Consider the following 23316-nt stretch of genomic DNA (forward strand, 5'->3'; position numbering starts at 1 on the left):
ATGTTTTTCTGGAGCTCTCTTGTTTTTGATCTCTGGTTCCTCTGCCTTTTCTAAAACCAGCTTGAACATCTGGAAGTTCATGGTTCACGTATTGTTGAAGCCTGGCTTGGAGAATTTTGAGCATTACTATACTAGCGTATGAGATGAGTGCAATTGTGGGGTAGTTTGAATATTCTTTGGCATTACCTTTCTTTGGGATTGGAATGAAAACTGACCTTTTCCAGTCCTGTGGCCACTGCTGAGTTTTTCAAATATGTTGGCATATTGAGTGCAGCACTTTCATAGCATCATCTTTTAGAATTTGAAATATCTCAACTGGAATTCCATCACCTCCACTAGCTTTGCTTGTAGTGATGCTCCCTAAGGTCCACATGACTTCACACTCCAGGATGTCTGGCTCTAGCTGAGTGATCACACCAACGTGGTTATCTGGGTCATGAAGATCTTTTTTGTATAGTTTTCTGCATTCTTGCCACCTCTTCTTAATATCTCCTCTTTCTGTTAGGTCCATATCGTTCTTGTCCTTTATTGTGCCCATCTTTGCATGAAATTTTCCCTTGGTATCTCTAATTTTCTTGAAGAGATCCCTAGTCTTTCCCATTGTATTGTTTTCCTCTATTTCTTTGCATTGATCACTGAAGAAGGCTTTCTTATCTCTCCTTGCTATTCTTTGGAACTCTGCATTCAGATGGGTGTATCTTTCCTTTTCTCCTTTGCCTTTAGATTCTCTTCTTTTCTCAGCTATTTGTAAGGTCTCCTCAGACAACCATTTTGCCTTTTTGCATTTCTTTTTCTTGGGGATGGTCTTGATCAGTGCCTTCTACACAATGTCACAAACCTCTGTCCATAGTTCTTCAGGCACTCTGTCTATCAAATCTAATCTCTTTAATCTATTTATCACTTCTACTGTATAATCGTAAGGGATATGACTTAGGTCATATCTGAATGGTCTAGTGGTTTTCCCTACTTTCTTCAATTTAAGTCTGAATTTGGCAATAAGGAGTTCATGATCTGAACCATAGTCAGCTCCTGGCCTTGATTTTGCTGACAGTATAGAGCTTCTACATCTTCAGCGTCAAAGAATATAATCAATCTGATTTCAGTGTTGACCATCTGGTGATATCCACGTGTATAGTTGTCTCTTGTGTTGTTGGAAGAAAGTGTTTGCTATGACCAATATGTTCTCTTGGCAAAACTCTGTTCCCCTTTGCCCTGCTTCATTCTGTACTCCACGGCCAAAATTGTCTGTTACTCCAGGTATTTCTTGACTTCTTACTTTTGTATTCCAGTCCGCTATGATGAAGGGGACATCTTTTTTTGGTGTTAGTTCTGGAAGATCTTGTAGGTCTTCATAGAACTGTTCAACTTTAACTTCTTCAGTGCACTGGTTGGGGCATAGACTTGGATTACTGTAATATTGAATGGTGTGCCTTGGAAATGAACAGAGATAGTTCTGTCATTTTTTAGATTTAGGACTCTTAATTTATGCATTTAGGACTCTTTTGTTGACTAAGAGGTCTGCTCTATTGCTTCTAAGGGATTCTTGCCCACAGGAGTAGATATAATTGTCATCTGAATTCAATTCACCCATTCCAGTCCATTTTAGTTCACTGATTCCTAAAATGTCAGTTGTCACTCTTGCCATCTCCTGTTTGACCACTTCCAATTTACCTTGATTCATGGACCTAACATTCAGGTTCCTATGCAATATTCTTCTTTACAGCATTGGACTTTGCTTCCATCACCAGTCACATTCACAGCTGGGTGTTTTTGCTTTGGCTCTGTCTCTTCCTTTCTTCTGGAGTTATTTCTCCACTCTTCTCCAGTAGCATATTTGGCACCTACAGACCTGGTGAGTTCATCTTTCAGTGTCATATCTTTCTGCTTTTTTATAGTGTTCATGAGGTTCTCAGGCAAGAATACTGAAGTGGTTTGCCATTCCCTTCTCCAGTGGACCATGTTTTGTCAGAACTCTCCCCTATGACCCATCTGTCTTGGGTGGCCCTACACAGCATGGCTCATAGTTCCATTGAGTTAGACAGGCTGTGGTCCATGTGATCAGTTTGGTTAATTTTTTGTGATTATGGTTTTCATTCTGTCTGCCTTCTGATGGATAAGGATAAGAGGTTTATGGCAGTTTCCTGATAGGAGAGATTGACTGTGGGGGAATCTGGGTCTTGTTCTGATAGATGGGGCCATGCTCGGTAAATCTTTATTCTAGTTTTCTTTTGATGGGTCGGCCTGTGTTCCTTCCCTGTTGTTTGACTGAGGCCAAACTATGGTAGGGGTAATGAAGATAATGGCAACCTTCTTCAAAAGGATGTGTGTACGCACTGTTGTATTCAGTGCCCCGACCCTGCAGCAGGCCGCTGTCGACCCACATCTCCGCCAGAGACTCCTGGACACTTGCAGGCAAGTCTGGCTCAGTCTCCTGTGAGGACACTGTTCCTTTCTCCTGGCTGCTGGTGTGCACAAGGCTTTGTTTGTGCCCTCCAAGAGTCTGTTTCCCTGGTCCTGTGTAAGTGCTGTAATCAAATCCCACTGGCCTCCAAAATCAAATTCCCTGGAGGGAAGCAAGATGGTGGAGTAGAAGGACATGTGCTCATCTCCTCCTGTGAGACCTCCAAAATTGCAACTTCCTGCTGAACAACTATTGACAGAAGAATGTTGGATCTCACCAAAAAAACATACCTCCCATCCAAGGGCAAAGAAGAAGCCCCAGCAAGATGGTAGGAGGGGTGAAATTGCATTTAGAATCAAACCCCATACCTGCCAGAGACACTTGGAGGGCTCAAACAAAATCTTCTGCACATCAGTACCCAGAGACCCGACAGAGACTGAGCCAGACCTGCTTTTGAGTGTTTGAGTGTCTCCTGCAGAGGTATGGGTCAGCAGTGGCCTGCCACAGAGGCAGGGGCTCTGGGTGCAGCAGACCTGGGTCACACAGTGTGTGGCATAAGCCCTCTTAGAGGAGGTCGCCATTAGCCCCACCACAGAGCCACAGAGCAGACGACCCACAAACTGCAGAACAATTATACCAAAGAAATGCTCACACTGTTAAGAAAGTTCTAGGACCCACAACAGAATTCCCAACCTGGGGATCCGGCAAAGGGACTGAGAACCCCCAGGGGACTTGATTTTGGAGGCCAGTGTGATTTGATTTCTTGTCACATCCATATCTAAATTTTTGACTCTTCCTCTGATGATCTATCTGTGCTTGATGCTTATTATGTACAATAAACACAGATTGATGTTTTTTAAAAAGTATGATAACAGTCAAGCAATTCCTAGGAATGGACAAGTAACTTATTTCCTAAACATGTGAAATACTTTCATATCTCTATGTAATTGCTGATATTTTTTCCCTCTGAAATAATCTTATTTCTGTTACTTTAACAATTCTTTTGGAATCCAACCTCAGAGTCATCTCTTTCTTACACTTTTCTTTAATATACATTTACCTACTCCAGACAGAACAATTGTTTCCTTGTCTGTATCTCCTGCAGTTATAGGAGCTATCACATTGAATTCTATATATTTTAATTTAATGTGTCCATTTCTCCAGAGACTGTGGGTTTTTTGAGCTGGTGATCATGTCTCATCTGTTTTATCAATTTTTGTCCTCTGAAAAGCAGATATCGAGACAGGAGTAGTTATGAAATCTTATTGACAGAAATACCTATGAAGGATAAAGAAGTGGAAAGGAAGAGCAGGCAAAGAGGTGCAGCCAGACACAAGGAAGAGAGAGCAAGATGGAAAGAAGAGGTTGTTGTTTAGTCCCTCAGTCACGTCTGACTCTTTGCCACCACATGGACTACAGCCCTCTAGTCTCCTCTGTCCATGGGATTTCCCAGGCAAGAATAGTGAAGCGGTTGCCATTTCCTTCTGCAGGGAATCTTCCCAACCCAGGGAATGAACCCGTGTCTCCTGCATTGCAGACAGATTGTTTACCATTTGAGCTATCAGGGAAGCCTATTTTTTATATAGTAGCGTGTATGTGTCAATCTACATCTCTAAATTTATCCCTCCCCACCTTAGCTCCTGGTAACTGTAAGTTTGTTTTCTAAAGAATAGCTCTAACAATATACATTCAAAGCACTGAGATAAACTTTGGTCAAGTCAGAATTAGGTATTTTATTTTATTAATAGTGCCTTTTAAAAGTTTGACAGTATAAGCATCTATTGGATTACCTGCATGTTTATAGACAGCTATAGAGTGATTCTTAACTCTCCAACTGAATTGACAAGTTTTTTATATTAATGTGACCATTTGACTCAGGAAGCATTGAGTCAAATTTGAATCTGAATTTATCATTGATCCTGCCTCGGTTTTGAGGCATATTGAGAAAAGTCTGGACTGCAGATTTCAGATCTGGACCCTGTGCTGCCCGCTGTGGAAGTAAACTAACTTCCAGGGACCTTGCTTCCTTCCCAGGATAAATACAGCCTGACAAGTTTTTGTTGTATGTTGACTGATCCAGGTCTTGCTGTGAACCAGCTGGTCTGCTGGGGGCCTTGCACACAGGATCTCATTTAATCCTCCCTGTGACCTTGGGCTGACCTCTAACATCCCTTCCTCTGCCCTGGGCTTCTGCCATTGGCTGTTTTAGGATGTAGAACAGCTGTGTTCTTATTTTAGTTGTGCTGTTATTCTCTTTGGCTGGGAACAAAACGAATGAGCCATGATGTTTTCATGTTTCCAAATGGGCTTTGAAGAGAACAAATCTTCCTAAGTTTGGAAAAGCAGGCACAATGCCTTTCAAATCCCTCTTTGCTGATATTTGCCAACAGAGTACAGTGGGCTTTGGACTTGTAGACATAGACACGGTCAAGTGTCTGTCTCTTTGGTCTCTTCTCCTAGTGCAGCACTTTGCATGTAATAGGAATTAAAATTATGTTTTGTGGAAGGAAATATTTTATCCATTTTCTTTGCCAATTTGTGACTCTTATGACTGAATAAACCATCATTTATAGGTACTAGTTTTGGACATTTTACCATTTCATTTCTTCTTCAGTGTTACATATCTCCTATTTATGGATCTATTGAGATATGCTTGCAAAGTCTTAGTTTCCTTATTTTTAAAACTAGAAATAAAATAAAATAAGGACAGTCAGAATGTCTACTCTCCTTATCACACAATGTTGCTAAGATTAAATGAGGTAATATATGTGAAACTGACTTATAATATATAAAGTATTGGACAACTATTGTCATCATTATTGCTGTATATCCCAAATTAGATTTTTTTTTTCTTCAAAGTAATCTCTTTGGAAGAATATACACTTATTTCCGGAGAAGGCAATGGCACCCCACTCCAGTACTCTTGCCTGGAAAATTCCATGGGCGGAGGAGCCTGGTAGGCTGCAGTCCATGGGGTTGCTAAGAGTCGGACACGACTTCACTTTCACTTTCACTTTTCACTTTCATGCATTGGAGAAGGAAATGGCAACCCACTCCAGTGTTCTTGCCTAGAGAATCCCAGGGATGGGGGAGCCTGGTGGGCTGCCGTCTATGGGGTCGCACAGAGTCAGACACGACTGAAGTGACTTAGCAGTAGCAGTAGCACACTTATTTCAATTGTTCATTTCAACCATACAGCAAAGTGTTTCAGCTCTATATACATATATATTCTTTTTTAGTTTTTTCCATTATAAGTTATTAGTATTATAAGTCTCATTTCCTGTGCTATACAGTAGGACCTCATTGTTTACTTATTTTATATACAGTAGTGTATATATCGGAGAAGGCAATGACACCCCACTCCAATACTCTTGCCTGGAAAATCCCATGGGTGGAGGAGCCTGGAAGGCTGCAGTCCATGGGGTCGCACAGAGTCAGACACGACTGAAGTGACTTAGCAGTAGCAGTAGCACACTTATTTCAATTGTTCATTTCAACCATACAGCAAGGTGTTTCAGCTCTATATACATATATATTCTTTTTTAGTTTTTTCCATTATAAGTTATTAGTATTATAAGTCTCATTTCCTGTGCTATACAGTAGGACCTCATTGTTTACTTATTTTATATACAGTAGTGTATATATCAGAGAAGGCAATGACACCCCACTCCAGTACTCTTGCCTGGAAAATCCCATGGGTGGAGGAGCCTGGAAGGCTGCAGTCCATGGGGTCGCACAGAGTCAGACATGACTGAGCGACTTCACTTTCACTTTTCACTTTCATGCATTGGAGAAGGAAATGGCAAGCCACTCCAGTGTTCTTGCCTGGAGAATCCCAGGGATGGGGAGCCTGATGGACTGCCGTCTATGGGGTTGCACAGAGTCAGACACGACTGAAGCGACTTAGCAGCAGCAGCAGCAGCAGCAGTGTATATATGTTAATCCCAAACTTGTAGTTTATCTCTCTTCCCCTCTTCCTCACTGTTTCCTTTGGTGACCATAAGTTTGTTTTCTATGGCTGTGAGTCTATTTCTATTTTGTAAATGAAGTCATTTGTACCATCTTTTAGATTCTATGCATATGTGATATCATATGATATTTGTCTTTATCTGACTTACTTCACTTAATATGATAATCTTTAGGTCCATCCATGTTGCTGCAAATGGCATTATTTCATTTTTTTATGGAGTAATATTTCATATTTATCCATTTATCTATCAATGGACATTTAGGTTTCTTCCATGTCTTGGCTATTGTAAATAGTGCTGCTATAAACACTGGGGTGCATGGTATCTTTTCAAATTAGAGTTTTCTCCTGATACATACCCAGCAGTAGAATTGCAGGATCATATGGTTACTCTATTTTTAGTTTTTTAAGGGAGAATATTCTTGTTTGTAGGAAACACACATTAAGTATTTGTGGATGATGAGCATCTAGTCAGCAATTTATACTCATATGGATCTGGAAAAATATTAATTCTCTTCACATTATACTTGCAACTTTTCTGTAAATTTGACATTATTTCAAGTTATATATAAACATGTTTACATATAAACAAATAAAAATATATAAAACATACTATATATGAAAATATATATAATATATATATATAATTCTATTTCTCCATTTTATTAAAGTTCTCACCAAACCAATTTTAGGTTACCTATCAGCCTCTCCTCATAGCTAAGTAAGTTATGAAAGTTAAATTCTAATAAATGAATTAGAAAAATCTGATTTTAAAGTACTGTAGTACTGGAGTAATGTAATTTATATATGATAGTTATATTAAAATTCATCATTCATCATTTTAACAAATAGGAGAAATAGAACTCATTTATCTAGGTTACCAGCTAAGTAGCTATTCTAGTCATAGCTGTCCAAGTATAGCTGCAGTCTGGTCTCTGCCTTGGCAGAACATTAAAGGCTGCGGGGCTTCCTAGGTGGCGCTAGTGGAAACCCTCCTGCTAATACAGGAGATGTAAGAGATACAGATTGGATCCCTGGGTTGGGAAGATCCCCTGGAAGAGGGCATGGCAACTCACTCCAGTATTCTTGCCTGGAGAATCTCGTGGACAATGGAGCATGTCAGGCTACACAGTCCATGGGGTTGCAGAGTCGGACACAACTAAGTGACTAGCACACACACACGCACAGGCTGTGCAGTCCAAGAAAAGGCTCATACCAGTGCCCGGGAGCCAATTGCTAACTGTTCAGAATGCTGTGGGCCAGTTTTAAACACAATTGTTGTGTAAAATCAAATTGCATAAACTTAAAAAAAATCAATTATGCTAAAAGGAAAGGCAATGCTCAAATTCATTGCATCTTAGTTGTTTACCGCATTTATCTATAACCTCTGCTCTGGAGGTTATTTTTGACCATTGTACTCACATGGTGAAAATATCCTATCAGGATGTCCTGCTCTTCTTCCTGTCTCCAGTTCAGGGACATCGCATTGGTAGCTTGCAATTGGCCCTCAGTTCCATTTCACTTGGCGTGGAAGGGTAGCTCCCTTCTTTTCTGTTCCTGGTGGGAATAAGTTGAAAAACAAGACAGGGGCCAGCAGTTGGAAAAGCAAATAAAATCTTTACTGTCAATAAAGGTTGGGTTGGATGAATTTAGCATGAGAACAAAAATGGACACAACTCTATATCCTCCAATCCAGGCCTGGGAACTTAAGGGAAAATCAGTCCTCAGAGTAGATAATCACAGAGAATAGAGAGGGGAGGAAAAAACACCCAGACCTTTTCCTTTTTCTTTTTCCTTATCTCTCTTTCTTTCCCCTGAGTCTATAACACAATGATTCTATAATATCAAAATTCTGAAATAAAAAACTTTAGGAGATTTTTTTGCTCTAATTTCTTCTTTCTTTTCTCTTTTTTCTCATTAGATTTTTTTTCTCTTTCAGTTGATTTTGCACCCAGAGTTCCTGTCCTCCACCAGCCCCTTGCTACCCATGGATTATGAAGAGTTTGTCCGAGGTTGTCATCTTGGAGTATTTCCATCTTACTATGAACCCTGGGGTTATACTCCAGGTATGTGACATGTATAGACTGTGAGATGCTTTAAATTGTATTAGAATATTATTCTACACACATGTATGTAGTATTCCAAGTTGATATGTCATTTCTACTAAGGTTCTGGTTTTGTTTGTTTTTAAAGTGATTTTGGTTGGATCTATCCCAGAGGTCAGATTTACGCTTTGTCGCTTCTGACATAAGCATAAGGACATAATGCGTGTGTGCATGCTAAGGTCACTTCAGTCGTGCCCAACTCTTTGCGACCCTATGGACTGTAGCTCGCCAGGCTCATCTGTCCATGGGATTCTAGAGGCAAGAATCCTGGAGTGGGTTGTTGTGCCCTCCTTCAGGCGATCTTCCCAGCCCAGGGATCAAACCCACCTCTCCTATGTCTCCTGAATTGGCAGACAAGTTCTTTAAGACTAGTGCCACATGGGAAGCCCAAGAACATAATACGTAATCTTTTACATAAGTGTAAGAGGTTGTGGTTGGGCATATTTTCATATCTGAATTCTTGTCTCATTGCATTCCAGAGAAAAAGACTGTTTTATAAAGAATATATCTTTTTAGTTAAATTCACCAATCTTATCCATTAATACGAAGGAGAAACTATCTACAAGGAGATTAATATGAGAAACAATTGTTTCTTAAATTGTTATAAAATTTATTTCAGAAGAATCCCTTTTTAAGTTAAGGATATATTTGTCTTTTAATTATATAATGCATTCACATGGTTAAAGACACAAATAGTATAAAGAGATGTATGGTGAAAAGTCATCTTCACACCCTTGTCTCTCAGAAAAAGAGGTAAAGATAGCATGTCAGTTTGGTGATAGGCATTATGCCAATGACATAATTCCATTCAGACCCTATACCTGCCCCACCCGCTTTTTTTCCACAGATGGTAGATTCTCAGATCCACTGTCTTTTTTTCTTTTCTGTATCCTACTAACTTGGTTGTCAATGGCATCAGGAGCCATCAATTTGTATTTGTACTGAAATGCCTAATTAAAAAGGAAACAATTATTTTATATGCCAATGCAAGGAAGACATTGATGACTTTTCCATCTTCTTGGTAATCAGAGATTTTCCTCCCAGTACAGCTGTAATTCTATTTATAATTGAAAATAAAAGGCTCAGAAAACATTTTTATTTATAATGAATACATTTTGCCTTCTGCATCTCCGTGTCATCGTGGTCTAAGTAAGGGGCAGCAGCAATTAGGGTGGGAGAGGTCATAGGCTAAATTATGAGGAAGGTTTTTCTAATCTTTGCATTCTGACCCCAGAATTTAAGTATAGAATTTTAAATTCTATATAAATAGGATACTGTAATCTTTACAATAGGAATGACAATGCTCTGCATCTTTTGATAAAGTTCCTTTTTTATTGCCTTAGGCTCCAGCAAGAATAATTTGCCAGCAGCTGTAAAACCATTAGAACGTTTGGGGAAAGATTGATAAAGAATTACCCATTCTTGAAACATGACATAGTAAAGTTACTAATCTGACTCCTCCAGTTCTCTCTCTTGTAGTTCTAAAAGTTGTTTTTGGCACCAATTCCACTTTCCTGAAGGCAGTATCTCCTTACTTGTAAAATGCCCACACAGTTATCTTAAATTGTTTTTAATAAAGTAACTATCTTTTGAGATACATTGAAACAAATCACTTGATGAACTGGCAATTTTGTTACTCCTGTTCTTTCTAGTAAGTAATATAATTTTCAAATGTAAATATGGAGGACAAAAAAGGACAAAGCCAAAACATGAGTGACAATGGGAATGTGGGAAGTCATTTATACTGGATAAAGAGAAGGTTATCTAACTTATTTCCCACCTGAACATTACAGGACAAAGGTAAACTTAACCTGAAGAGCTATATCTAGTTTGTTAAGATAAAGGCCAGCAAAGGTGTTATAAAAGATAAGTAGATGGAAAGGGGTTATGAGAAATACATGCCAAATAGTGAATGAGTCCTTCTCTGTTTTAAATTAACTAAAAGAAGTTGGCCCCTCCTTTCCTAACTTGAATTACAGAAATAGCAGAAACTCTGGTGGTATAAGTTTAGTATTAGATAATTTTTTTAGAAAAATTGCTTTATGTGGTGCTAACTCTCACTTTGGAAAGTATTAAAATCTGTGTTTTATGTTTTGAGAAAACCCAGTGACGATAAACACTGACTTCATTAATTTCATTCAGTGGGCACATACGGTGCTTATAAAGGTGCCTGGAATTGTATTATTTGTGTGTAAAAGAGTATTTAATAAAACTAAGGATCTGTGAAGTTTTGTAGAATTGTAGGCAAAATTTTTCTGGGGAGGAGTTCTAGGGTTTCGTCACATTCTCAAATGAGTCAATAATCCCTAATTCAATTTCCTCTCCTCTTCCATCTTCCCCCAAATTTGAAAACTGCTACTCTCTGGAGCCAAACCAAGAGGAAATAGTTGCAGAATAGGAGGACATGGGTCATGAGGAAATTTTTTTTATCCACCCATCCCCACTAAGAAAAATTCCAAGAAAGATTCCATAATTAAATATAAATTTCATGTTAACAATTCAATCATCCTTGAGTGTGGTAACATCTGAGATTTTCTGGAGAAAAGGTTTGACTAAAAGGTGATAAAGGATTGAAATAAACCATGGTTTCACTGAGCACCCGAGAAAGTGGAAGAGATTGGTGGCAAAAGACATGAAAATGAGGGGAGGAACTAGTCTTGTCCATAATGTATTTTGGTGTTGTTCAGTCACTCAGTCGTCTCCCGACTCTTTTCGACCCCATGGACTGCAGCACGCCAGGCTTCCCTGTCCTTCACCATCTCCTGGAGCTTGCTCAAACTCATGTCCATTGAGTTGGTAATGCCATCCTACCATCTCTTCCTGTCATCTGCTTCTCCTCCTGCTCTCAGTCTTTCTCAGCATCAGGGTCTTTCCCCAGGGAGTTGGCTTACAGCATAAACTTGCCATATATTTAGAGACACAAGCTTAGAACAGAGCAAAAGAAAAGCAGCTGGAATGAGAGAGGCAGTGTAAGGTAGCAGTTCTGAGCAGCTCTGGGGCTGGGCACCTGGCTACAAATCCCAGCTCCACCACATCCACTGGCTTTGTGAAGCTGGGCAAGCTATTTAAACTCCCTAGGCCTCAGTGTCTTCATCTGTAAGATGGGGATAATGATAGCATTACTTCACAGGCTGCTCAACAAGGTTAAATTTGTTCATGCATGTAAGGAGCTTAGTACTGGGCCTGGCACAAAACGAGCATTGCTATTACTAGGACTGGAGCTTTTTCCTTCTCTGGATGTATAAGAGGGTATAATTGCTGGTCTGAAGCCAAGCCTTTTTCTGTTTCCCCTGGCAGCTGAATGCACTGTGATGGGCATCCCCAGTGTGACCACCAATCTCTCTGGCTTTGGCTGTTTCATGCAGGAACATGTGGCTGACCCCACTGCATACGGTGAGGCTTTTCATCATGAACCCACCCAGGGAGAAGGGATCTCTCACCAAACAAAGCACAGAGCCTTTACAGAGCCCAACTCTAACACTATCCTGATGATGATTGTTTTTTTTGTTGTTTAGTCGCTAAGTTGTGTTGGACTCTGTGACCCCATGGACTGTAGCCCGCCAGGCTCCTCTGTCCATGGGATTTCCTAGGCAAGAATACTGGAGTGGATTCCCATGCCCTCCTCCAGGGGATTTTCCTGATCCAGGGATCAAACCTGGGTCTCTTGCATTGCAGGTAGATTCTTTATTGCTGAGTCAGTAGGGAAACCCCAATTAATATTTATACTTCTTGGTTGATTAAAAGTAGATTACTTATATGGTCCATAGAAAAGATAAGGATGATATTAATATTGAATATATTGCCTCAAACTACAAAGCGTGAAAGTGAAAGTGTTAGTTGCTCAGTCGTGTCCAACTCTGTCCCCCACCAGGTTCCTCTGTCCATGAGATTCTCCAGGTAAGGATACTGGAGTAGGTAGCCATCCCCTTCTCCAAAAGGAGTACTAAACTTGGACAAATCTTTCCTTTTCATCTTTTAATTTTTCTGAACTGGTTTGGTCTTCTATTACCTGGAAGTGGTATTATGATAACCATTGCTTTAGAGTATGTGTGTTGGTCAGCATAATTATTTTGTAAGTTCCAACTACTGAGTTATCAAGATTCACATTTAAGATGGCAGATGGTGTCACCATCTCTGTGTCCATGTTGCCTAGCAGCAAGAAAAATTAGAATGGGCTGGATGCTCTGCCTGGACATGCTGATTCTCTGGTCTTTTAGAGTTGCATTGTCAGCATTGTCTTTCCTTGGGTGACAGCTGTAGTCTCACCCCCATGGTGCACAGTGGGGACACTGGGGAACTTGAAAAGCACCGAGATTCAGTCCTTACCCTGGAGACTCTGGTTAGCCAGCAGCCCCAAGGATGACCACTGATCTGGGGTAGCCCTGGTGTGCCAGGTTTTTTATGGCAACATTCATTTGGCTGGCTGTGTGTTAGTGACAGTTGTGAGCTATTAGAAGGAAATCACAGGAGAAACACAGTCTTGGAAGGGAAAGGATGAAGCAGAAACAGCAGGGGAGTCAGGGAGTGGACAAGCATGCGGTCCATGATGGATCCTAAGGAACAGGAGTAGAAATGCTCCAAGGTTAGCCTTGCCTTTACCTGTGCTCTGGCATTTGTGTCCCTCAGGAATTTACATCGTTGACAGGCGGTTCTGCTCACCCGATGATTCTTGCAATCAGCTGACTCAGTTTCTCTATGGATTTTGCAAACAGTCACGCCGCCAGAGGATTATTCAAAGGAATCGAACCGAGAGGCTCTCAGATCTTCTGGACTGGAGATACTTAGGCAGAGTAAGCAAGTCTGTGATCTACAAAGAGGACCCTTTTAAAAATCCCCCCTAGACTATAAAAGATCTGATTTGAGTTGCCATCTATAAGGTCAATCTGTATCATCATTGTTAAGATCTCACTGATATTCTCACGTACTTACTATGACTACTTTTAACTTGATGTGAGTTTGCAAAGCCCTAACTCCAATTCTGCACATTTAGTTTGAGACCAGAACAGCCAGTTCAGGGAGATGTAGCCATGATCTTACTAATTATTCTATTGCTAGGGCTTAACTTAATGCATTACAGATATGGTTTCATGAAGATGAGGAAAACATCAAGAAGAAAGTCCCTGTTTTGTTTCACTCTAAGAGATAATATGACCACATTTCTCAACTACAATGGGGAGTGGGAATAATCTTGTTTCTCCAAATGACAGGTACAGGAAATACCTCGTTTCTATTCTGAAGTAAGTTTATAAATACTCAGATAGATGTTCATACATCTTAGCACTGGATGATTTAATAAAAACTAAACTGATTTTGCCTTCACATAATGCAGCTGCTTATATACTGCTGACTCTGGTTGACAAATGACAGATGCAGCCATCAGCTGAGGGCACACACACTAGTGCTGACAGTTACGCTTAATACCTGGAAGATTAATTTTACTGTCTTCATCTTATAATGAAAGCAGGATGATAAGGCACGCAAAAGTTATGTTTCTTTCTTAACATCTGAAGCACAATTTAAATCCAGTTTGTCTGATTATTCAGGCCCCAACTTTTTTCCACACCATACTGCTTCTCTGGAGAATAAACCCAAGGTTTTCAATCACCTTTGTGCTCAATTCAGAGTTCAAGTAAGAGTTCATTTCCTTAGAAGGATGGCCTTCCCTTCAAATTTTTGGTAATATTTCTTTACTTATTCACTGAAAAGTAATAAACCTATAAATTACCATATTTTTAAAATTATTTTTAATTGGAGGATAATTGCTTTAGAATGTTGTGGTGCTTTCTGCCATAAAATGTGAATCAGCCATAAGTAAACATATATCCCCTCCTCTTGACCTTCCTCCCACCCCCTCATCTCATCCCTCTAGGTTGTCACAGAGTACCAGGTTGAATTCCCAGTATTACACTGCAATGTCATGGTTTTTTGATTCTTAAGTTTAGGATAACTAAAATCTGCCACTTTACAATATATATAAGTGGGAGAATAAGATTTTTATATAATAATTTGGCCACTGAGATATAAATATATAACTATAAATGTTTTTTTAACCATGGATTGATTTTCTATCACAGTATTACCAGCATGCCAGGCACCTGACATTAAGCAGAGCCTTTCCAGAAAAATTCCACATGGAACCCACATCACCACCAACGGTAAATAGTTTATGTATTGTTTATTTGTTTTAAAAGCTAAATGGTTTATGTGTAGTAAGTCCTTTTATTTGAAAGTAGCTAAATTCACAAATTATTATACTTTTTCATAGTGTTACAACAAAACAAGTAGAGAAACTGACAAGTCAGACCATCTCTAAGCCCTCAATTCAGTTAGTCTATACTTAGGATCTCTTGGAGAAGGAAATGGCAACCCACTCCAGTGTTCTTGCCTGGAGAATCCCAGGGACGGGGGAGCCTGGTGGGCTGCCGTCTATGGGGTCGCACAGAGTCAGACACAACTGAAGCGACTTAGTAGCAGTAGCAGCATACCTAGGATCAGCAGTCAGCTACTTTGTGTCACTGGAGAAGCACTTTCAAATGAAAACTCTCCTGCTTTGGTGCCTGAAACTTCTCTGAGACATCTGTTCTTCTGAGAGCTGTCGAAAAGTAAACTGGCCTACTTTCATCAGAAGTGAATTTGCTATTCAAGGAGATGTTTAAATATTGGTTGAAGACTCGGCAAGAATAATAGAGAGACTTCAAGCACCATAGAAAAAATTGGACTAGATGACCATTTCTGTTCCATTCAGCCATGCCCACCAGGGAGTCTTCCTCTAAAGTCATCTTAGACATTTATATTCATGAGACTAGAAGAGACTACTTGTTATCACATTTACTTAGAAGGAAATACAGCTCTAAGTAGAGCAGCATCAGACATTCCTCTTCAGTGGAATAAGTCCTTACAGAAGTCTACACAGTGGTCCAAGAGCTAAACTTCTCTGTCCGCTCCCCATCAGGTGAACACTTAGGTGCAAAAAGATGAAACCTCTGCCATTGATCATGGGATCTATTTTAGCTTAGTTAGTAGTTCCACGCCCCACAAGAGCCAACATCTCGTGTAAATCTTCATTGATAAGCTTCTGTGGGCTCTGCAAGGATTGTGAGCAATTATACGAGTCATCAAATTCAAGGATTTCTAAAAACTAGAGTGCCGGGGTCCAGCCCTGGTGGATCCAGGGAATTCGAAGCGGGGATGGCGTCGGCGAAGATCAGGCAACAGTTGCTTAATTAAACATTAATTAAGGATATAAAGAGTGGTTAAATAAGGATAGCTCAGTGAGGAAATTCAGTGAAGAAAAGAGGCTGAATAATTCAGCCAGAAGGTGAGAGAAAGGACGACATGGGGAGACCAAGTTTCGGTGAACAAGGCCCGCACTTTATTTTCCAAAGTAGTTTTTATACCTTAAGTTATGCATAGAGGATAATGGGGGAAGGGGTAGAGTCATGCAGTAAGCCAGGCTTTCTTCCTGCAAACATATCATATGCAAAAGTTTAGGTGATTTGCATCATCTTCTGGCCCGGAGGCCTGTTAACATTTTAAGACCCTTTCTTCAGAAAACTTATTTTTCTCTAAAGGTGATTGGTCAGGAGCCACACTCCAAAAGCATTAGATAAAGTTGCATTCCTATAGGGCAAAGGTGTGGTGGGCTATAACAAGTAAAAGAATTAACTCAAGGGTCCAAGGTTATAAACACTGCCAGGGACACAGCAGGTAAGGGATATGGAGACTTAGCAGCAAACATTGGCCCAACAAGTGAAAAACCCTTCACCAATACAATTTCTAATCAATCTTTTAACTGCTCAAAGGAATCTGTATTTAGACAATTTAGAACATCTCATGCCTCTCACAGTTGAGAGGCTCTGAGCAATCACATGTGGCCGGAAAAACCTATTCAGGCAGGCTAGAGGACTTCCAAAGGAGATTGTAGGTTGAAACACTATCAGACCCAGGAACTTTATTAACTGGAGCTGTAAGTTAACTCTTTTTCAGAGAGAGGTAGTAGGGGACAGCCCCCTGTAAAGTCAGAGGTGTAGGTGAGAGCACAAAGCAGTAAAGTAGGCAGACTCTGGTTTTGGGGGTAGATGCTCAAGAATTTCCAGGGGGACTCCTGAGGCTCAGTCCCGCCTTTGCGTATGCCAAGCCTCCTTCCTCATGACCTTTGCCATGGGCGGAGTTCCTCACGCTGGCTCACGGCAGTGATAGAATTTCAGTTGAGCTATTCCAGATCCTAAAAGATGATGCTGTGAAAGTGCTGCACTCAATATGCAATATGCCGGGAGATGGCTCCCGGCACTAGAGATCTTCGTCAAGTATTTATAGATACTCCAAATGCAGATGTAGTTTTTCAGTGAGGAGTGGTTTTTACCATAAACAATTTTTCCCAATACCTTATATTCACCTTTATTTGGTATTTTAGGACCAGATGTAGAAAGCTAACCTGAGGTAAAATTTGCTAATAGAGAAAATGAAAGGGCTTCATAAATCCTCAGTTTATAAATTTCAGTTCCCATGTCCATGATTGTTTCCGTTCCCATGTCCACGTCCTCAGAGTGACTTGCTTAGAGTATTTAGAGGCAGTCACTGCCCTGAATGATAATTCAGCTACATTTATCCACTTATTCAACTAATTCAACTAAATAAGTATTGACCTCCTATGCTAAGTATAGGACTCAGCTCTTTTTTTTTCTCTTGTTTTGTATTGCTTCCAGGTAAAGTATCAGAGTCTTGACAGAATAGTGTCTAAGAATAGTTGAAATTCAGAATGACAAGTGCTGTTACATTTGTCTTCCTGATTGATGAAGCCTTATGGTTTTCTGTTTCCCCAGTGGCATTAGGGTGTCTGTCCTACAGGTGGTGCTCAGTGCCTGTTTATCCAGTGAGTTATCCCAGTGCATCTTAGGTAGAAGGGGAATTGATTAAAACCTAGTGATAAATGCTCATTAACTGAAATAAATGGAACCAGTGGAATTTCAAGGTCAACGAAGTGGCCTGGCTTCCAGGAATCTTTCTAATGGTGGCTGTCCATGGATATCCAGGCTGCCCATGTTCTACATTTTGGTTGAATAAATCTGAAGGATGAAATAGAGACTGATAATCTCAACAGGGTATCATGGCAGTAGATATTAAGGGCTCTCGGGTAGTCACAGCCAGATCATCCCAAAAATCATCCTAAAAATATTAGCAAAAAGAAAATAGCCTACTTAATTATAATAAGGACAGTGTCTCTGAGACATTGCTGAATGATTGTGGTTAAACGTATCAATGTTTTCAGTTCAGTTCAGTCACTCAGACATGTCTGACTCTTTGTGACCCCATGGACTGCAGCACGATGTTTTAAATGTATTTAAACCTAAACTGACCAAAAAACCCCACATTCACCCAAGGATTAGTTTTTTCCAGAATTTGAGAATTGTTACACTTAGATCACAGTGAACATCTTGACTGACCTATTAGTTGGCCCAGGTCTGTAGAGGCTCTGAAAATATTCAGGTCTTCTGCAACCAATCTTTGCTCTACCATTTGCTGTATGACCTTGAACAAATCATTTGGACCCTCTTGGACCCTCAATTTTCTTCTGTAAATGGGAGGAACAGATTGGTTGGAGATTAAATACGCTCACACATACACATACCTGGCACATTTCAGTGCTCAGTAAAATGAAGCTATTTATTTAAAGAATCTCTCTTGAACTTGGTGGTACCAGAGTCAAATTAAGTAAAAATTAATAGCCCCTGAACAGACCACAAAAAATATCCAGCTGTGATTTTATTAGATGCACATGCCAAGTGTTTACCTCACTGAAAAATCAAGAAGTCGTTCTGATTTTTGTGTCTTATTTTCGGCTTTGGCAGACAGAAGGGTTTAAGTATCCCAGGCCGCCCTCGGTACCACCTTCTCCGTCGGGATCTCAGGGCTCCAGTCCTCAGAGCAGCGATGCGGAGGATGACGATGAGGATGAGAGATACGACGAGGAGGAAGAGGCCGAAAGGGATCGGTTAAATATCAAGTCTCCGTTTTCTCTGAGTCACGTTCTCGCGGGAAGAAGAAGCAGCACGGAGAATACAAGAATTGAATTCCGCCCTGGTCCAACAGGCTAACTTAGTGAGAATGTAGTAAGAATGATTATTGATAGAAATGGAAATGCCACACGTTTCACTCTCTTCCTCTCAGTATTACATTGGGACTTATTCTCTGCCTAAAAAGCGGAGGGTTAAGTGAATGGCAATTTTGTAATTTATAATGAAATCCCAGTTATTTTCCCCAATTCCTTTTCTCCAGTCAATTTAGGTCATGAGGAAAAGTGTTAATTATGGGAAGAAGACTGGAAGTGTTTTTAAAAATGGTTACTTTAAGCGGTAAGAATTTTCATTTCCTAATGTCGATTTTTAAATTATCATCACCATAACCCTTTGGTTAGTGTTTATACAGCTTCTATACCTGCTAAACAAGTCTGCCATCCCATCCCCAAAGGATCCTGACCTTAGCCATGAATGTGTTCTACCTTTATATTTCAAATAATTTGGTCTTTAGTGATTATTTTTATTTTTCACATGAATCAGAACCATGAATTTAAGCTTACTTTTGCAGACAATCAAATTCCATAAGACAATAGCTATCCAAAATCCAGATCTTGCTATGTTAATGTGTATGTACAAGGTCACTTCTCAAATTAATGGTGGGAAGATGTTATCATCTGTACTGTGCCACCTGACTATATCAGTTTTTTCTATTGTGTAAAAGGAAAGTCTTTTTGAAAACTTGGTTAGTCTTCCATAGGGGATAAATTGTTAAATCCATATGAATAAATATATGAATATTTAAAGTTTAACCGCATTGATAATGTCTTATTTAAAATTCTTTTCAGCATTTAAATAATATGTTCAAAAACACTTACTATAAAATAGTGCCTAATGAAGGATAACATTTAAAACTATCTTTAAAAAATATTAGCAAAAGAAAATAGAGAGTCTATTATAATAAGGACAGTGTCTCTGAGACATTGTTGAATGGTTGTAGTTAAACATATTAATGTTTTCAATGTAGTTAAACCTAAATTGGCAAAAAACAAACCAACCCCAAATTCACCTGTGGATTTTTTTCCATAACAGAGAACGCCTTGGTTGGCTTATTGGTTGGCCCAGGTCTGTAAAGGTTCTCTTTAGGTCTGCTCAATTTTGGGTTGTTGATGGCAATAAAAGAAGAGAACAGGGACTTCTCTGGTGGTCATGTTTGAGAATGACTGAGAGTGGTTGAGAATCCTCCTGCCAATGCAGGGGACATGGGTTTGTTCTCTGGTCTGGGAGATTCCACATGCCATGGCATAACTAAGCCCATGGGCCACAATTACTGAAGTCCAAGCGCCTAGAGCCCATGCTCCACAACAAAGGGATCCACTGCAATGAGAAGTCCACGCACCACAAAGGAGAGTAGTCCCCACTTGCTGCTACTAAAGAAAGCCTGTGTGCACCAATCACGACCCAGCACAGCCAAAAATAAATAAATACATAACCTGTAATTTTTTAAAAAAAGGAAAAGAAACAATGACAGTGTATCAGATCATGCAGTTCAATTCAGTTGCTCAGTCATGTTCAACTCTTTGTGACCGCATGGACTGCAGTACACCAGGCTTCCCTGTCCAACACCAACTCCCGGAGCTTACTCAAACTCATGTCCATCGAGTCAGTGATGCCATCCAACCATTTCATCCTCTATTGACCCCTTCTCCTCCTGCCTTCAATCTTTCCCAGCATCAGGGTCTTTTCCAATGAGTCAGTTCTTTGCATCAGGTGGCCAAAGTATTGGAGTTTCAGCTTCAGTATCAGTCCTTCCAACAAACATTCAGGACTGATTTCCTTTAGGATGGACTGGTTGGATCTCCTTGCAGTCCAAGGGACTCTCAAGAGTCTTCAACACCACAGTTCAAAAGCATCAATTCTTCTGCACTCAGCCTTCTTCACAGTCCAACTCTCACATCCATATATGACTACTGGAAAAACCATAGCTTTGACTAGATGGACCTTTGTTGGTAAAGTAATGTCTCTGCTTTTTAATATGCTGTCTAGGTTGGTCATAACTTTTCTGCCAAGGAGCAAGTATCTTTTAATTTCATGGCTGCAGTCACCGTCTGCAGTGATTTTGGAGCCCCAAAAGATAAAGTCTGTCATTGTTTCCTTGTTTACCCATACATTTGCCATGAAGTGATGTGACCAAGATGCCATGATCTTAGTTTTCTGAAAGTTGAACTTAAGCCAACTTTTTCTCTCTCCTCTTTCACTTTCATCAAGAGGCTCTTTAGTTCTTCGCTTTCTGCCATAAGAGTGGTGTTATCTGCATATCTAAAGTTATTGATATTTCTCCCAGCAATCTTGATTCCAGCTTGTGCTTCATCCAGCCCAACATTTCTCATGATGTACTCTGTATATAAGTTAAATAAGTTAAAAGAACTTCCAGATCTTCAAGTTGGATTTAGAAAAGGCCGAGGAACCAGAGATCAAATTGCCAACATCCGGTGGATCATCAAAAAAGCAAGAGAGTTCCAGAGAAACATCTATTTCTGCTTTATTGACTATGCCAAAGCCTTTGACTGTGTGTATCACAACAAACTGTGGAAAATTCTTAGAGAGATGGGCATACCAGACCATCTGACCTGCCTCCTGAGATATCTGTATGCAGGACAAGAAGAAACAGAACTGGACATGAACGACAGACTGGTTCCAAATAGGCAAAGGAGTATGTCAAGGCTGTATACTGTCACCCTGCTTATTTAACTTGTATGCAGAGTACATCACGAGAAATGCTGGGCTACATGAAGCTCAAGCTGGAATCAGATCATGCAAGACCAGTGGAAACTGAATTCCAGCTCTCCTATTGCCCCATAATTAGAGGAGAGTAGAAGAATGGCAGACATTAGCAACATCTCAGACCAAAATGGAAGATCATGGCAAACTCCCTCACTTAGAGGTTTGTGGGGAAGGAAAATAAGTTACCTAAAGCCTACTCCTTAAAAAATGCCCAATGGATTCCAACTAACCCAGCATCTGCAGAGAAGTTTGGAAAGCTCTGCAGAGGAGATTAGAAAAACAAAATATGAAATAGATTTGTATTACAATTCAAATACCCAGTTGCTGAAGCACCAGAAAGATCTCATGATAAAAATGGGTTTCACTGTTGCAATAACCATGAGACTATATCCCTAGTAAAGTGATGTGATGTTGTGATGTGTGAATTCAAGTGATACTCTCAACTGGTAAGTGGTTGAAAGCATGAACTCTATAGAAGCTATAACTTCTTAATATAAAACTTTAAAATTCAAGTTGTTTTTAAAATGAAAGAATAGTTTTCTGGTTAGAAATGAGTACAAATGGTATAGGTCACGGGGAAAGACTGATTTGCAAACACTTGGCTTCCAGTGGCATGTGTAGGAATCAATTTCTACCCTGCATTTGGTCCTCTGTTCAGACAGCTGCTGCCATCTGACTCCAACCCCTTGCTCCAGGCACTTAGTTGTCATTTCCCCAAAACTGACAAAGCTCAGTGCTTAGTTGTTCTTTCCCCAAGACTGACAAAACTCAGTGTTTAGTTGTCATTTTCCCAAGTTTGACAAAGCTCAGTGAGGAGCAACCAATGGGATCATTAGATGACTCTGTGCCTATCAGTGCCTTATACACGATTTTAATGAAAGAAACAGAGATAAGAAAGTTGATGCTCCTAAACAATGTACGTATAAAAAAAGAAAAAAATACAGAATGTGTGGGATTTCCCTGGTGGTCCAGTTGTTAACACTCCGTGCTTCCAATGAAGCTTATGTGGGTTCAATCCCTGATTAGGGAACAACATTCCTACATGCCATGGAGTGAGGCCAAAAAAAAAAAAAGAAAAAAATGTATGTATCCATAAACTGGAGGTCAGGAACTATAGAAAATTGTGTGCTTGACCAGCTGACAGCAAGATTTTTTTGAATGCATTGTACGACACTTTCTTCTGTGGTAGGAAGAAGGGTGAATAGAGCTGGCTTTACATATACAGATGGGAATATAAAATATTACAAGTGCTATTCAAATAGCTTTTCAGGAGGTCTCAGAAGAGGGATTGGTTAAGTATATACTTGAAGATATTCAAAGAGACATCTTAGGGGGAGACAAAATTTCTCTGAAGTAATGTGGGAGACACAGTTGCCCATTTCACAGTGGTTGTGAGGATCAAATCAAATCGGACATGAACATTTCCTTAAGGAATTTATAGTCCAGGAAAAGGAAGCCAGCAAGTTGCAGTCCCAATTGCCCTTTGTCCTGAGGCCAAGGTAAAATAATGCAACTCAGGGCTGGTAGGATATAGACTTCTTTTTCTCATCAGCAGATAAAGAAGAAATGCTACTTGGAGGTAACCTGTTAGGACCTATCTCCTCCTCTCCTTGCTTAGGATCACCATGGTGATGTGGGGATTGGGGGAGACAAGACATCCACTGGGGAAACCCAGGGAAACAGAAGATAATTGAGAGCCCACCTGGGGGGCCACGTAGCCACAGGAGAAGAAGGATATAGAGGCAAAGAGGGCGAGAGCAACTGGATGGTATGAAAGTGCCTGCGAGGCCAATCCAGAAGTGGGGTATTTTAGGACATGGACATGGATAGGAGGCAAATATTTCCCAATTTTAACGTACAAGCCAAACAAACCTACGTTGAGGGCAGGAATAGAGACGCAGATGTAGAGAATGGACTTGTAGACATGAGGGGCAGGGGGAAGAGGAGGGTGGAATGAATTGAGAGGTGAGATGAGTTACTCAAAGGGAGGTGGGATGAATTGAGAGAGTAGCACTCATGTATATACATTACCATGTGCAAAATAGA

At 40.1% G+C, this 23316-nt stretch overlaps 1 protein-coding gene across 1 annotated transcript in view; it reads left to right on the plus strand.

The window, feature by feature from the left end:
• Positions 1–19298, plus strand: part of GYS2 (glycogen synthase 2) — a 56313-nt gene extending 37015 nt beyond the window's left edge. Inside the window, 6 exon segments of the mRNA NM_001192905.3 lie at positions 8308–8434; positions 11771–11866; positions 13100–13263; positions 14548–14628; positions 18322–18500; positions 18503–19298. Coding sequence (NP_001179834.2) covers positions 8308–8434; positions 11771–11866; positions 13100–13263; positions 14548–14628; positions 18322–18500; positions 18503–18542 — 687 coding nt within the window. The 3' untranslated portion in view covers positions 18543–19298.
• The last annotated feature ends 4018 nt before the right edge of the window (positions 19299–23316 follow it).

The sequence above is a fragment of the Bos taurus genome, chromosome 5 (genome assembly GCF_002263795.3).
Source record: "Bos taurus isolate L1 Dominette 01449 registration number 42190680 breed Hereford chromosome 5, ARS-UCD2.0, whole genome shotgun sequence".
Lineage (NCBI taxonomy): Eukaryota > Metazoa > Chordata > Mammalia > Artiodactyla > Bovidae > Bos > Bos taurus.